The following is a 13,659-nucleotide window of genomic DNA, read 5'->3' on the forward strand; positions in this document are numbered from 1 at the left end:
AATCCGTCACAGTGCAACTCAGCAGCAGATAGTTTTGCAATAATTTCTCACATTTATCTGCACCTATTTTCTCCTCGTGATGGTCCAGTCCACAGGCCCTGACTCCTTGCCCAAGTTACCATTCACACCCACACATATTCCCATCAGTGTTACCCTGCATTTGCTTTTTGATGTGTGGTCCCTTTAACGGGCGGCGCGGCCCATTCAAAGTTTCACATCGGGAAAGCTGAACCCGGGCTGTGCTGATCTCCCCCTCCCCCACGTCCCCTCCCCCACCCACGTCACCCCTCCCCCTTCCCCACGTCCCCCCCGAGCCACATCACCCCTCCCCCTCCCCCACATCCCCCCCACCACATCACCCCTCCCCCTCCCCCACGTCCCCCCCCACCCACATCACCCCTCCCCCTCCCCCACGTCCCCCCCACCCACATCACCCCTCCCCCTCCCCCACGTCCCCTCCCCCATCCAATCACCCCCCCCCCCCACGTCCCCTCCCCCATCCACATCACCCCTCCCCCACGTCCCCTTCCCCACCCACATCACCCCTCCCCCACGTCCCCTCCCCCACCCACATCACCCCTCCCCCACGTCCCCTTCCCCACCCACATCACCCCTCCCCCACGTCCCCTCCCCCCACCCACATCACCCCTCCCCCTCGCCCACGTCCCTCCCCCACCCTTATCACCCCTCCCCCACGTCCCCCCACCACATCACCCCTCCCCCTCCCCCACGTCCCCCCCCCACCCACATCACCCCTCCCCCACGTCCCCTCCCCCATCCACATCACCCCTCCCCCACGTCCCCTCCCCCATCCACATCACCCCTCCCCCTCCCACGTCCCTCCCCCACCCACATCACCCCTCCCCCACGTCCCCTTCCCCACCCACATCACCCCTCCCCCACGTCCCCTCCCCCCACCCACATCACCCCTCCCCCTCGCCCACGTCCCTCCCCCACCCTTATCACCCCTCCCCCACGTCCCCCCCACCCACATCCCCCTCCCCCTTCCCCACGTCCCGTCCCCCATCCACATCCCCCCTCCCCGATCCACATCCCCCTCCCCCCCACATCCCCTCCCACCCATGCCGCCCCCCCCATGTCCCCGCACCTCCCCCTCCCCCACCCACATATCCCTCCCTTTCCCTCGATTTAATTCCTAAGTTGATTTTTATGCTGCTCCTTTCCGCTCCCTACAGGATTTGTTCATTCTTTATAAATTCACCTGAAATAATGATTTGTGGTTAATTCTATAAAAATTGTTTGGCTGGATTTGCGATGTTCTGGGCAGAGGATGTGTTCCCCCTCGCACCAAGTGCAGTTATTGAAGTAGAGCAGGGATGACCATCACTGGTATAACATTGAGACAAACACCATGCGCTGTATATTTTAGGTACTTGCTGTCTCACAATACAAGCTGTTCTCGCTCCACAGTCCCATTGACCAGTTTTATGCTCCGACTTCCTTCTGTTTGAATCAAACTTTGATAAAGTTTACACTTGTATTATCCAAGCTTTTATATAATCTTACAGCACAGAAAGAGGCCATTCGGCCCATCGTGCCCGTGCTGGCTCTTTGAAAGAACGATCCAATTATTCCCACTGCCCCTGCTCTTTCCCCACAGCCCTGCAATTTTATTCCTTTTCAAGTATTTATCCAATTCCATTTTGAAAGTTACCATTGAATCTTCCACCGCCCTTTCAGGCAGCACATTCCAGATCACAGCAACTCGCTGCGTAAAAAGGAATTCTCATCTCTTTCCCCCTCCCCCCTGGTACTTTTGTTAATTATCTTCAATCTGTGTGCTCTGGTTACTGATCCTCCCCACACTGGAAACATTTCATCCTCATTTACTCCAGCAAAACCCCTCAGAATTTTGACACCTTGATTAAATCCCCCTGTAACTTCACTGCTCTAAGGAGAACAATCCTAACTTCTTCAGTCTCTCCACATAACTGAAGTCCCTCATCTCTGGTCTCATTCTAGTAAATCTCCTCTGCACCCTCGCCAAGGCCTTGACATCGTTCCTAAAGTGTGGTGCCCAGAATTGGACACAATAGTCCAGCTGAGGCCTAACCAGTGATGTATGGAGGTTTAGCATCACTTCCTTGCTTTTGTACTCTACACCTCGATTTATAAACCCAGGGTTTTTTAGCTCTTTTAAAGCCTCATCAACTTGTCCTGCCACTATGAAGATTTGTGTATGTGAACCCCCAGGGCTCCCTGTTCCTGCACCCACTTTATAATTGCACCATTTAGTTCATATTACCATTCCTCATTTTTCCTTCCAAAATGCATCACTTCACACTTCTCTGCATTAAATTGCATCTGCCATGTATCTGCTCGTTTCACCAGTCCTCCTGGAGGCTGCTGCTTTCCTCCTCATCTGCAAACTTTGAAATTATGCCCTCTATATCCCAGTCTATTTTCAGCATTTAAAAAACCTGCTTCATGTCCTTTCTCAATGAAATATCCCTGCTCCAGTGAGAACTAATCTAATTCTATCGTCACACTTCTACACAGGGTATTGGTGAGGCCACACCTGGAGTACTGCGTGCAGTTTTAGTCTCCGTATTTACGGAAGGATATACTTGCATTGGAGGCTGTTCAGAGAAGGTTCACCAGGATGATTCAGGAGATGGGCAGGAAAGTGGAGCTGAGTCCATGATCGGATTGGCCATGATCTTATTGAATGACGGAGCAGGCTCGAGGAGCCAATGGCCTACTCCTGCTCCTACTTCTTATGTTCTTATCCACAGCTCTCGGCCACTCTGCTGCTATAACTCTGCTGGGAGTGCATGGGAGGGCTGCAAGTTATTCTTGGACCCGGATATGCCTGGTCCCAGTCTTCCATTGGCCTTTTGGGGGCACCAGGGATAGACACTAAGAGAAAGAACCTGCACTTCTATAGCACCTTTCACAGTCTCGGGATGTCCCAAAGCACTTTACATAAGCCAATGAAGTACATGTGAAGTGTAGTTACTGTTGTAATTTAGGAAACACACAAGGTCCCACAAACAGCGAATAAATAAATAGCCAGATCATGTGTTTTAGGTATAAATGTTGACTGGACACTGGGAGAACTCCCCTGCTAATCTTCGAATAAGGCCTGCCTTTTATACTAGGTCAGGCACACCTGGACAGGTAACCTGCAAGTCTCCCACTGCAGTGCCCTCTGGTGGCATACCTTGTAATAGTGTAAGCAGTTACATGTCAGACACATGACAGTAAGGGATAAAGAGGAGTCAGGAGGTGTATTGAGAAGAAATCAATGGGCCAGGGTGTGAGCATCATTTGGGAAATAAGTGAAGAGAAGGCATGGGAGGGAGATTGGGGAGAATCTGCAGTGATGGGGATCAGGGAGGAAGACTCGGGGAGGTTGGGGAGGAAGTGGCAGAGGCAGCTGTGTGCATGAAGCAAAGAAATCCTGGAGCTTTTCATATCAGGCCAGATAATGATCAGTTGTTTAGAATTTACTGAAGCTCAGGTGAGCTGCCTGCAGTTTTCATTGAAACATTTCAGACATTTATCAACCTTCAGACCGGTTTTTAAGTGATTGATATTTTCCCATTAAAGGTGCAGTTGTCCCTGTCCTGACCCAGTCTCCGAGCCTGGAACGTGTCACAGAGGGTCACACGGCGCGGTTACAGTGCACCATGCGGAACGCCAGAGTGAGTGACACCGATGTCCACTGGTACCGGCAACTACCGGGGCAAGATACGGAGTGGGTTTTAACACATGAGGCAAGTGGCAGCACACGAGGGAGCCCAGGTTCCACTGACCGTCTCCAGCCTTCCAGAGACACCTCCAATAACAGCTTCATTCTGACAGTCACAGACGTGCAGCCCAGTGACACTGCCGCCTATTACTGTAAAGTGTGGGGCGATATCAGCGGGAACGGAACCCAGCTCAATGTAACCAGTAAGTATAAGTTACATTTGGTTTTATTTATAATAGCGTTACTACATAGAGGGTAATTTTACAACAATACACTCCCAGTCGAGAGGCACACACACACTGGGAGCATGGACTGGAGAATTGGGGCTGTGATGTTGTGGCCCTATATCTGACCCACATTCCATGGGACTGTGGCTTCTCACTGGGAGCACGGCATTGTGGGATCCCTCTTATACACACTTCACTTCTCAATAGAACACAGGAGCTTCCCAAACTTGATGGAAATATTTTGTTTTGCCTAAAGTGTGATTTCACTTATACTGACAGGGATTAGGAATTCTAAGGCGATTTGATTCTTTTAAAATTCAACATTACTAAACGTTAAAGTGCCAGTAATCCGTCACAGTGCAACTCAGCAGCAGATAGTTTTGCAATAATTTCTCACATTTATCTGCACCTATTTTCTCCTCGTGATGGTCCAGTCCACAGGCCCTGACTCCTTGCCCAAGTTACCATTCACACCCACACATATTCCCATCAGTGTTACCCTGCATTTGCTTTTTGATGCGTGGTCCCTTTAACGGGCGGCGCGGCCCATTCAAAGTTTCACATCGGGAAAGCTGAACCCGGGCTGTGCTGATCTCCCCCTCCCCCACATCCCCCCCACCACATCACCCCTCCCCCTCCCCCACGTCCCCCCCACCCACATCACCCCTCCCCCTCCCCCACGTCCCCTCCCCCATCCAATCACCCCCCCCCCACGTCCCCTCCCCCATCCACATCACCCCTCCCCCACGTCCCCTTCCCCACCCACATCACCCCTCCCCCACGTCCCCTCCCCCCACCCACATCACCCCTCCCCCACGTCCCCTCCCCCACCCACATCACCCCTCCCCCACGTCCCCTTCCCCACCCACATCACCCCTCCCCCACGTCCCCTCCCCCCACCCACATCACCCCTCCCCCTCGCCCACGTCCCTCCCCCACCCTTATCACCCCTCCCCCACGTCCCCCCACCACATCACCCCTCCCCCTCCCCCACGTCCCCCCCCCACCCACATCACCCCTCCCCCACGTCCCCTCCCCCATCCACATCACCCCTCCCCCACGTCCCCTCCCCCATCCACATCACCCCTCCCCCTCCCACGTCCCTCCCCCACCCACATCACCCCTCCCCCACGTCCCCTTCCCCACCCACATCACCCCTCCCCCACGTCCCCTCCCCCCACCCACATCACCCCTCCCCCTCGCCCACGTCCCTCCCCCACCCTTATCACCCCTCCCCCACGTCCCCCCCACCCACATCCCCCTCCCCCTTCCCCACGTCCCGTCCCCCATCCACATCCCCCCTCCCCGATCCACATCCCCCTCCCCCCCACATCCCCTCCCACCCATGCCGCCCCCCCCATGTCCCCGCACCTCCCCCTCCCCCACCCACATATCCCTCCCTTTCCCTCGATTTAATTCCTAAGTTGATTTTTATGCTGCTCCTTTCCGCTCCCTACAGGATTTGTTCATTCTTTATAAATTCACCTGAAATAATGATTTGTGGTTAATTCTATAAAAATTGTTTGGCTGGATTTGCGATGTTCTGGGCAGAGGATGTGTTCCCCCTCGCACCAAGTGCAGTTATTGAAGTAGAGCAGGGATGACCATCACTGGTATAACATTGAGACAAACACCATGCGCTGTATATTTTAGGTACTTGCTGTCTCACAATACAAGCTGTTCTCGCTCCACAGTCCCATTGACCAGTTTTATGCTCCGACTTCCTTCTGTTTGAATCAAACTTTGATAAAGTTTACACTTGTATTATCCAAGCTTTTATATAATCTTACAGCACAGAAAGAGGCCATTCGGCCCATCGTGCCCGTGCTGGCTCTTTGAAAGAACGATCCAATTATTCCCACTGCCCCTGCTCTTTCCCCACAGCCCTGCAATTTTATTCCTTTTCAAGTATTTATCCAATTCCATTTTGAAAGTTACCATTGAATCTTCCACCGCCCTTTCAGGCAGCACATTCCAGATCACAGCAACTCGCTGCGTAAAAAGGAATTCTCATCTCTTTCCCCCTCCCCCCTGGTACTTTTGTTAATTATCTTCAATCTGTGTGCTCTGGTTACTGATCCTCCCCACACTGGAAACATTTCATCCTCATTTACTCCAGCAAAACCCCTCAGAATTTTGACACCTTGATTAAATCCCCCTGTAACTTCACTGCTCTAAGGAGAACAATCCTAACTTCTTCAGTCTCTCCACATAACTGAAGTCCCTCATCTCTGGTCTCATTCTAGTAAATCTCCTCTGCACCCTCGCCAAGGCCTTGACATCGTTCCTAAAGTGTGGTGCCCAGAATTGGACACAATAGTCCAGCTGAGGCCTAACCAGTGATGTATGGAGGTTTAGCATCACTTCCTTGCTTTTGTACTCTACACCTCGATTTATAAACCCAGGGTTTTTTAGCTCTTTTAAAGCCTCATCAACTTGTCCTGCCACTATGAAGATTTGTGTATGTGAACCCCCAGGGCTCCCTGTTCCTGCACCCACTTTATAATTGCACCATTTAGTTCATATTACCATTCCTCATTTTTCCTTCCAAAATGCATCACTTCACACTTCTCTGCATTAAATTGCATCTGCCATGTATCTGCTCGTTTCACCAGTCCTCCTGGAGGCTGCTGCTTTCCTCCTCATCTGCAAACTTTGAAATTATGCCCTCTATATCCCAGTCTATTTTCAGCATTTAAAAAACCTGCTTCATGTCCTTTCTCAATGAAATATCCCTGCTCCAGTGAGAACTAATCTAATTCTATCGTCACACTTCTACACAGGGTATTGGTGAGGCCACACCTGGAGTACTGCGTGCAGTTTTAGTCTCCGTATTTACGGAAGGATATACTTGCATTGGAGGCTGTTCAGAGAAGGTTCACCAGGATGATTCAGGAGATGGGCAGGAAAGTGGAGCTGAGTCCATGATCGGATTGGCCATGATCTTATTGAATGACGGAGCAGGCTCGAGGAGCCAATGGCCTACTCCTGCTCCTACTTCTTATGTTCTTATCCACAGCTCTCGGCCACTCTGCTGCTATAACTCTGCTGGGAGTGCATGGGAGGGCTGCAAGTTATTCTTGGACCCGGATATGCCTGGTCCCAGTCTTCCATTGGCCTTTTGGGGGCACCAGGGATAGACACTAAGAGAAAGAACCTGCACTTCTATAGCACCTTTCACAGTCTCGGGATGTCCCAAAGCACTTTACATAAGCCAATGAAGTACATGTGAAGTGTAGTTACTGTTGTAATTTAGGAAACACACAAGGTCCCACAAACAGCGATTAAATAAATAGCCAGATCATGTGTTTTAGGTATAAATGTTGGCCTGGACACTGGAAGAACTCCCCTGCTAATCTTCGAATAATGCCGTGAGATCTTTTACATCCAACTGAGATGCCAATCTTGTTTTGACATCTCATTTCAATAACAGCACCTCCAACAGTGCAGCACACCCTCCATACTGCACTGGAGTGTCGAGATATGTGCTGGGATCTCTGGAGTGGGACTTGAACCCACAACACTCTGACTCCAAGAAAGAAAGATTTGAATTTCTACAGTGCTTTTCATGACCTCATGATGTCCCAAAGCACTTTACAGCCAATGAAGTACTTGTTGAAATGTCGACACTGTTGTAATGTAGGAAACACGGCAGCCACTTTGCACACAGCAAGCTCCCATAAACAGCAATGTGATAATGGCCAGGGCACTGGGGATAACTCCCCTGCTCTTCTTCAAAATAGTGCCGTGGGATCTTTTACATCCACTTGAGAGAGCAGACGGGGCCTCGGTTTAACAACTCATTCAAAAGCTGGCACCTCGGACAGTGCAGCACTCCCTCAGCACTGCACTGGGAGTGTCAGCCTACTGCACTCCATACTGCACTGGAATGTCTAGATATGTGCTGAAGTCTCTGGAGTGGGACATAAACCCATAACCTTCTGACCCCGAGGCGAGAGTGCAGCCACTGAGTCATGGCAGACACTATTGATGATGTCGAGTTCCACTTTGTCTGGGCTCTCAGTTTACAAACTGCTGGGTTAAGCATCAGGTGCTCTCATAACATTCCAAATGTTATAAATTGTTCAACTTTGAACGCTGGAGAAATATATTTCTTTGTGTCAGACTCCATATATTTCCCATGTACAGATCCATTGGCTGATCCGGTCCTTGTTCAGCATCCAACAGTCAGCAAGGTCCCAGAGGGTGAAACCGTGCAGTTACAATGTGCCATGTACAATGCCAGTGTGAGTGACGCTGATGTCCACTGGCACTGCCAGCGACCCGGGAACAACAGCGAGTGGGTGATGAGCCAGTTTGTGAATGGCACCATTACCAGGTCCCGGGGTATCCACGACCGTTTTCTGCCTTCCAGGAACGTCACCAGTAACAGTTACATTCTGACCATCGTGAATGTGTCCCTCAGTGATACTGCTGCCTACAGCTGCAGTGTGTGGAGCTACATCTATGGAGCAGGGACCCAGCTCAATGTAACCGATAAGTCAATGTTAGCTCACACTGGCAGGGTCACAGTAACAGCTCCTTACTGGGAACATGTGTAACCTTCACACAGTGGGGTGGACCAGTGGAAATATACCGTCAGACACAGTGGTTACTGTCGTGCTGTGGAACAGAGAGTGGGAATGTTGTTAGTGATGTGCGAAATGCCAGAGTTGAATAGTGGCGATGTAAGAATGGATCAAAACTCTGGAACAACAACAGAACATACGGAATGTCTCGGCAAGTCTGTTTTTTGTGGAGAAAACAGAGGAGTTGACATTTTGGGTGTGGGCCACTCAGAACAAAAGAGACGGGAGAAGGGAAACCAGACATGAGAAATGAGATGGGCACACATATTTGTACTGAAAAATGGCCGCCATGCTCCACCCTTTGTCAATGATTGGTCCTTGTGGAGGATAAGCCACACCCTGAAGTTTCACTGGAATGTGTAACTGGAACCGCCCATCCCAAGGTCTCACTGACTTTGCAAATTGTAATTCGATCCACTTTGACTTCCTGAAGCGACAGAGGACAGAGCTCCCCAGAAGACAGCAAGGGCCTGACCCCAGTCCAGGTATATCCCTCCCCCAGCCAAAGTACCTTACCCCAGTCCAGGTACATCCCTCCCCCAGCCAAAGTACCTTACCCCAGTCCAGGTACATCCCTTCCCCAGCCAAAGTACCTTACCCCAGTCCAGGTACATCCCTCCCCGAGCCAAAGTACCTTACCCCAGACCAAGTACATCCCTACCCCAGCCAAAGTACCTTACCCCAGTCCAAGTACATCCCTCCCCCAGCCAAAGTACCTTACCCCAGTCCAAGTACACCCCTCCCCCAGCCAAAGTACCTTACCCCAGTCCAGGTACATCCCTCCCCCAGCCAAAGTACCTTACCCCAGTCCAAGTACACCCCTCCCCCAGCCAAAGTACCTTACCCCAGTCCAGGTACATCCCTCCCCCAGCCAAAGTACCTTACCCCAGTCCAAGTACACCCCTCCCCCAGCCAAAGTACCTTACCCCAGCTAAAGCAGGCAGTGAAGAAGGCAAATGGTATGTTGGCCTTCATAGCTAGGGGATTTGAGTATAGGAGCAGGAAGGTCATACTGCAGTTGTACAGGGCCTTGGTGAGGCCTCACCTGGAGTATTGTGTTCAGTTTTGGTCTCCTAATCTGAGGAAGGACATTCTTGCTGTTGAGGGAGTGCAGCGAAGGTTCACCAGATTGATTCCAGGGATGGCTGGACTGACATATGAGGAGCGACTGGATCAACTGGGTCTTTATTCACTGGAGTTTAGAAGGATGAGAGGGGATCTCATAGAAACGCATAAGATTCTGACGGGACTGGTCAGGTTAGATGCGGGAAGAATGCTCCCGATGTTGGGGAAGTCCAGAACCAGGGGACATTGACTAAGGATAAGGGGTAGGTCATTTAGGACTGAGATGAAGAGAAACTTCTTCACTCAGAGAGTTGTTAACCTGTGGAATTCCCTGCCGCAGAGAGTTGTTGGTGCCAGTTCATTGGATATATTCAAGAGGGAATTAGATATGGCCCTTACGGCTAAGGGGATCAAGGGGAATGGAGAGAAAGCAGGAAAGGTGTACTGAGGGAATGATCAGCCATGATCTTATTGAATTGCAGGTTCGAAGAGCTGAATGGCCTACTCCTGCATCTATTTTCTATGTTTCTATGTTTCTTTGACATGATGGGGGCCCAGGAGAGGCGCGAGTTCGGGGACTAGAAGAGGCGAGGGCCCAGGGCCAGCATGTGCCAGCCCACACTGCGATACATGTGCGCACAAGGTCCGTGCAACATAGCTGGTCTCCAGTTGTCTTGGTTAATCCTTACCACTGGACCAAGACCTAGCTCTGTCAAGCCCGTGTGGTGGCTGGTGTGCAATGGCCACTACACATTAAAAAAATCCACGCACAGGCATCTTCCACCTTTCAATAGGTAGTTCGGGATCTGGAATACTAGGTCCTTCATTGAAACACCTGTGAACTCATCCCTTTTTGGTGTGGAAGCAAGTCATCCTCGATACAAGGGATCGCCTCAGAAGAAGACAGAAGGGCACCCACTGGGACTCTGCTCGTCACTTTCCCTCCATCAGTGGAGCTTTTCTACATTGACCAACAGTTCTGCGTCCTTTTGCCAAGCCAGCTCGATAGCACAGCAAGTAGTCAGTGTGTGATACTAGGACTGACTGACAGCCCACATTACAGATAAATCAAGCTGCTCTATGTTTAAACTAACATTATCCCTCCAACTTTCCATCATGTCGGGTGCCCCGCTCTATCTGAATTCCACCGGGATTTGATTTTCCCAGTGGTACCATTTCACACTTCACTGACTGACGAGAATCTGATGTCTTCCCCGGGGCTTCTGCCTTAAACATGTGATTTCCTTTCACAGAAACAAAAGTTGTGAAGTCAAGCCTGGTCTGGATCATTCTGGGTGCTGTGCTGGGAGTCACTGTTGTTACTGGAGGCATTTTACTCATCAGACACACACTTTTTGGAAAAAAACAGTCCGGTATGTGTGACTAAATAATTCAGTTTGTCTCGATTGCTGTGTATAGTTAATAAGATATTTGTTTTGATAATATATAAAATATTACTGTCGGCAGCAAGATATGATTAATATCATTGTAGTTGATGTTGGTGATATTTTATCCTTTATTTTACAGCACCATCGGGAACTGCTGCTGATCAGAACACAACTGCTGATTATGAAAATGTTTTTTCTGCAGGAGACACACAGGTGAGTTCCGTTGGTTTTCGAGAATGTTGCTTTCTGTAACGAGAAGGATCTGTGTGATGTGACAGATCTGATGGTGTGTTTGTGTCTTTCGACACCACTGTTACCAGTTATTTCTGCATTATTTTCCCTCGTGGCCCTGTAGACCATCTGAATATTGGCAGTTAAGATGAATGTCCTTGTCCTGCGCAAATGTATTTTGATACAGCTGGACTCTGAGACACTTCGAAACATCGGAACATAGAAAATAGGTGCAGGAGTAGGCCATTTGGCCCTTCGAGCCTGCACCACCATTCAATAAGATCATGGCTGATCATTCCCTCTGTACCCTTTTCCTGCTTTCTCTCCATACCCCTTGATCCCCTTAGCCGTAAGGGCCATATCTAACTCCCTCTTGAATATATCCAATGAACTGACATCAACAACTCTCTGCGGCAGGGAATTCCACAGGTTAACAACTCTCTGAGTGAAGAAGTTTCTCCTCATCGCAATCCTAAATGACCTACCTCTTATCCTAAGACTGTGTCCCCTGGTTCTGGACTTCCCCAACATCGGGAACAATCTACCCGCATCTAACCTGTCGAGTCCCGTCAGAATCTTGTATGTTTCTATGGGATCCCCTCTCATCCTTTTAAACTCCAATGTATAAAGGCCCAGTTGATCCAGTCTCTCCTCATATGTCAGTCCGGCCATCCCGGGAATCAGTCTGGTGAACTTTCGCAGCACTCCCTCAATAGTGAGAACGTCCTTCCTCAGATTAGGAGACCAAAATTGAACATAATATTCCAGGTGAGGCCTCACTAAGGCCCTGTACAACTGCAGTAAGACCTCCCTGCTCCGATACTCAAATACCCTAGCTATGAAGGCCAACATACCATTTGCCTTCTTCACCGCCTGCTGTACCTGCATTCCAACTTTCAATGACTGATGAACCTGTCTCGTTGCACCTCCCCTTTTCCGAATCTGCCACCATTCAGATAATATTCTGTCTTCACCTTATTGCCCCCAAAGTGGATAACCTCACATTTATCCACATTATACTGCATTTGTAATGCATTTGCCCACTCACCTAATGTGTCGAAGTCACCCTGCAGCCTCTTAGTGTCCCCCTCACAGCTCACACCACCACCCAGTCATCTGCAAACTTGGAGATATCACACTCAATTCCCTCATCCAAATCATTGATGTATATTTTAAAGAGCTGGGGTCCCAGCACTGAGCCCTGCGGCACTCCACTAGTCACTGCCTGTCATTCTGAAAAGGACCCGTTTCTCCCGACTCTCTGCTTCCTGTCTGCCAACCAGTTCTCTACAGTGCATTACCCCCAATACCATGTGCTTTGATTTTGCACACCAATCTCTTGTGTGGGACCTTGTCAAAAGCCTTTTGAAAGTCCAAATACACCACATTCACTGGTTCTCCTTTATCCACTCTACTAGTTACATCCTCAAAAAATTCCAGAAGATTTGTCAAGCATGATTTCCCTTTCATAAATCCATGCTGACTTGGACCGATCCTCTTGCTGCTTTCCAAATGCGCTGCTATTTCATCCTTAATAATTGATTCCAACATTTTCCCCACCACTGATGTCAGGCTAACCGGTCTATAATTACCCGCTTTCTCTCTCCCTCCCTTTTTAAAAAGTGGTGTTACATTAGCTATCCTCCAGTCCATAGGAACTGATCCAGAGTCGATAGACTGTTGGAAAATGATCACCAATGCATTCACTATTTCTCGGGTACTTCCTTAAAGACTCTGGGATGCAGACTATCAGGCCCAGGGGATTTATCGGCCTTCAATCCCATCGAGGCAGCCTACAAAAGGCACAGGAGTCGGGAGGCTCGGGAGTTCGAGGACATGGAGTGGGGAGATCGAGGTGGCCTACAAAAGGCCCAAGAGTCGGGAGGCTCGGGAGTTCGAGGAGGCGGAGCGGGGAGATCGAGATGGTCTACAAAAGGCCGAGGAGTCGGGAGGCTCGGGAGTTCGAGTGTCGAGGAGTCGGGAGGCTCGGGAGTTCGAGTGTCGAGGAGTCGGGAGGCTCTGGAGTTCGAGTGTCGAGGAGTCGGGAGGCTCGGGAGTTCGAGTGTCGAGGAGTCGGGAGGCTCGGGAGTTCGAGTGTCGAGGAGTCGGGAGGCTCGGGAGTTCGAGTGTCGAGGAGTCGGGAGGCTCGGGAGTTCGAGTGTCGAGGAGTCGGGAGGCTCGGGAGTTCGAGTGTCGAGGAGTCGGGAGGCTCGGGAGTTCGAGTGTCGAGGAGTCGGGAGGCTCTGGAGTTCGAGTGTCGAGGAGTCGGGAGGCTCGGGAGTTCGAGTGTCGAGGAGTCGGGAGGCTCGGGAGTTCGAGTGTCGAGGAGTCGGGAGGCTCGGGAGTTCGAGTGTCGAGGAGTCGGGAGGCTCGGGAGTTCGAGTGTCGAGGAGTCGGGAGGCTCGGGAGTTCGAGTGTCGAGGAGTCGGGAGGCTCGGGAGTTC

The 13,659-nt window shown here is 50.6% G+C and overlaps 1 protein-coding gene across 4 annotated transcripts in view; it reads left to right on the forward strand.

Annotated features, from left to right (window-relative positions):
• LOC139255976 (immunoglobulin superfamily member 3-like) overlaps window positions 1–13,659 on the forward strand; it is a 120,978-nt gene that overhangs the window by 89,930 nt on the left and 17,389 nt on the right. Inside the window, exons 4-6 of one of the 4 annotated variants that reach the window (XM_070874058.1) lie at window positions 3,574–3,918; window positions 10,850–10,969; window positions 11,124–11,197. In XM_070874058.1, coding sequence (XP_070730159.1) covers window positions 3,574–3,918; window positions 10,850–10,969; window positions 11,124–11,197 — 539 coding nt within the window. Of the gene's footprint in view, window positions 1–3,573; window positions 3,919–8,091; window positions 8,647–10,849; window positions 10,970–11,123; window positions 11,198–13,659 lie in introns of those variants that run through there. The other 3 variants (XM_070874060.1, XM_070874057.1, XM_070874059.1) reach the window with 3 other exon arrangements.

This window comes from Pristiophorus japonicus, unplaced genomic scaffold (assembly GCF_044704955.1).
Source record: "Pristiophorus japonicus isolate sPriJap1 unplaced genomic scaffold, sPriJap1.hap1 HAP1_SCAFFOLD_660, whole genome shotgun sequence".
Taxonomy (NCBI): Eukaryota; Metazoa; Chordata; class Chondrichthyes; family Pristiophoridae; genus Pristiophorus; species Pristiophorus japonicus.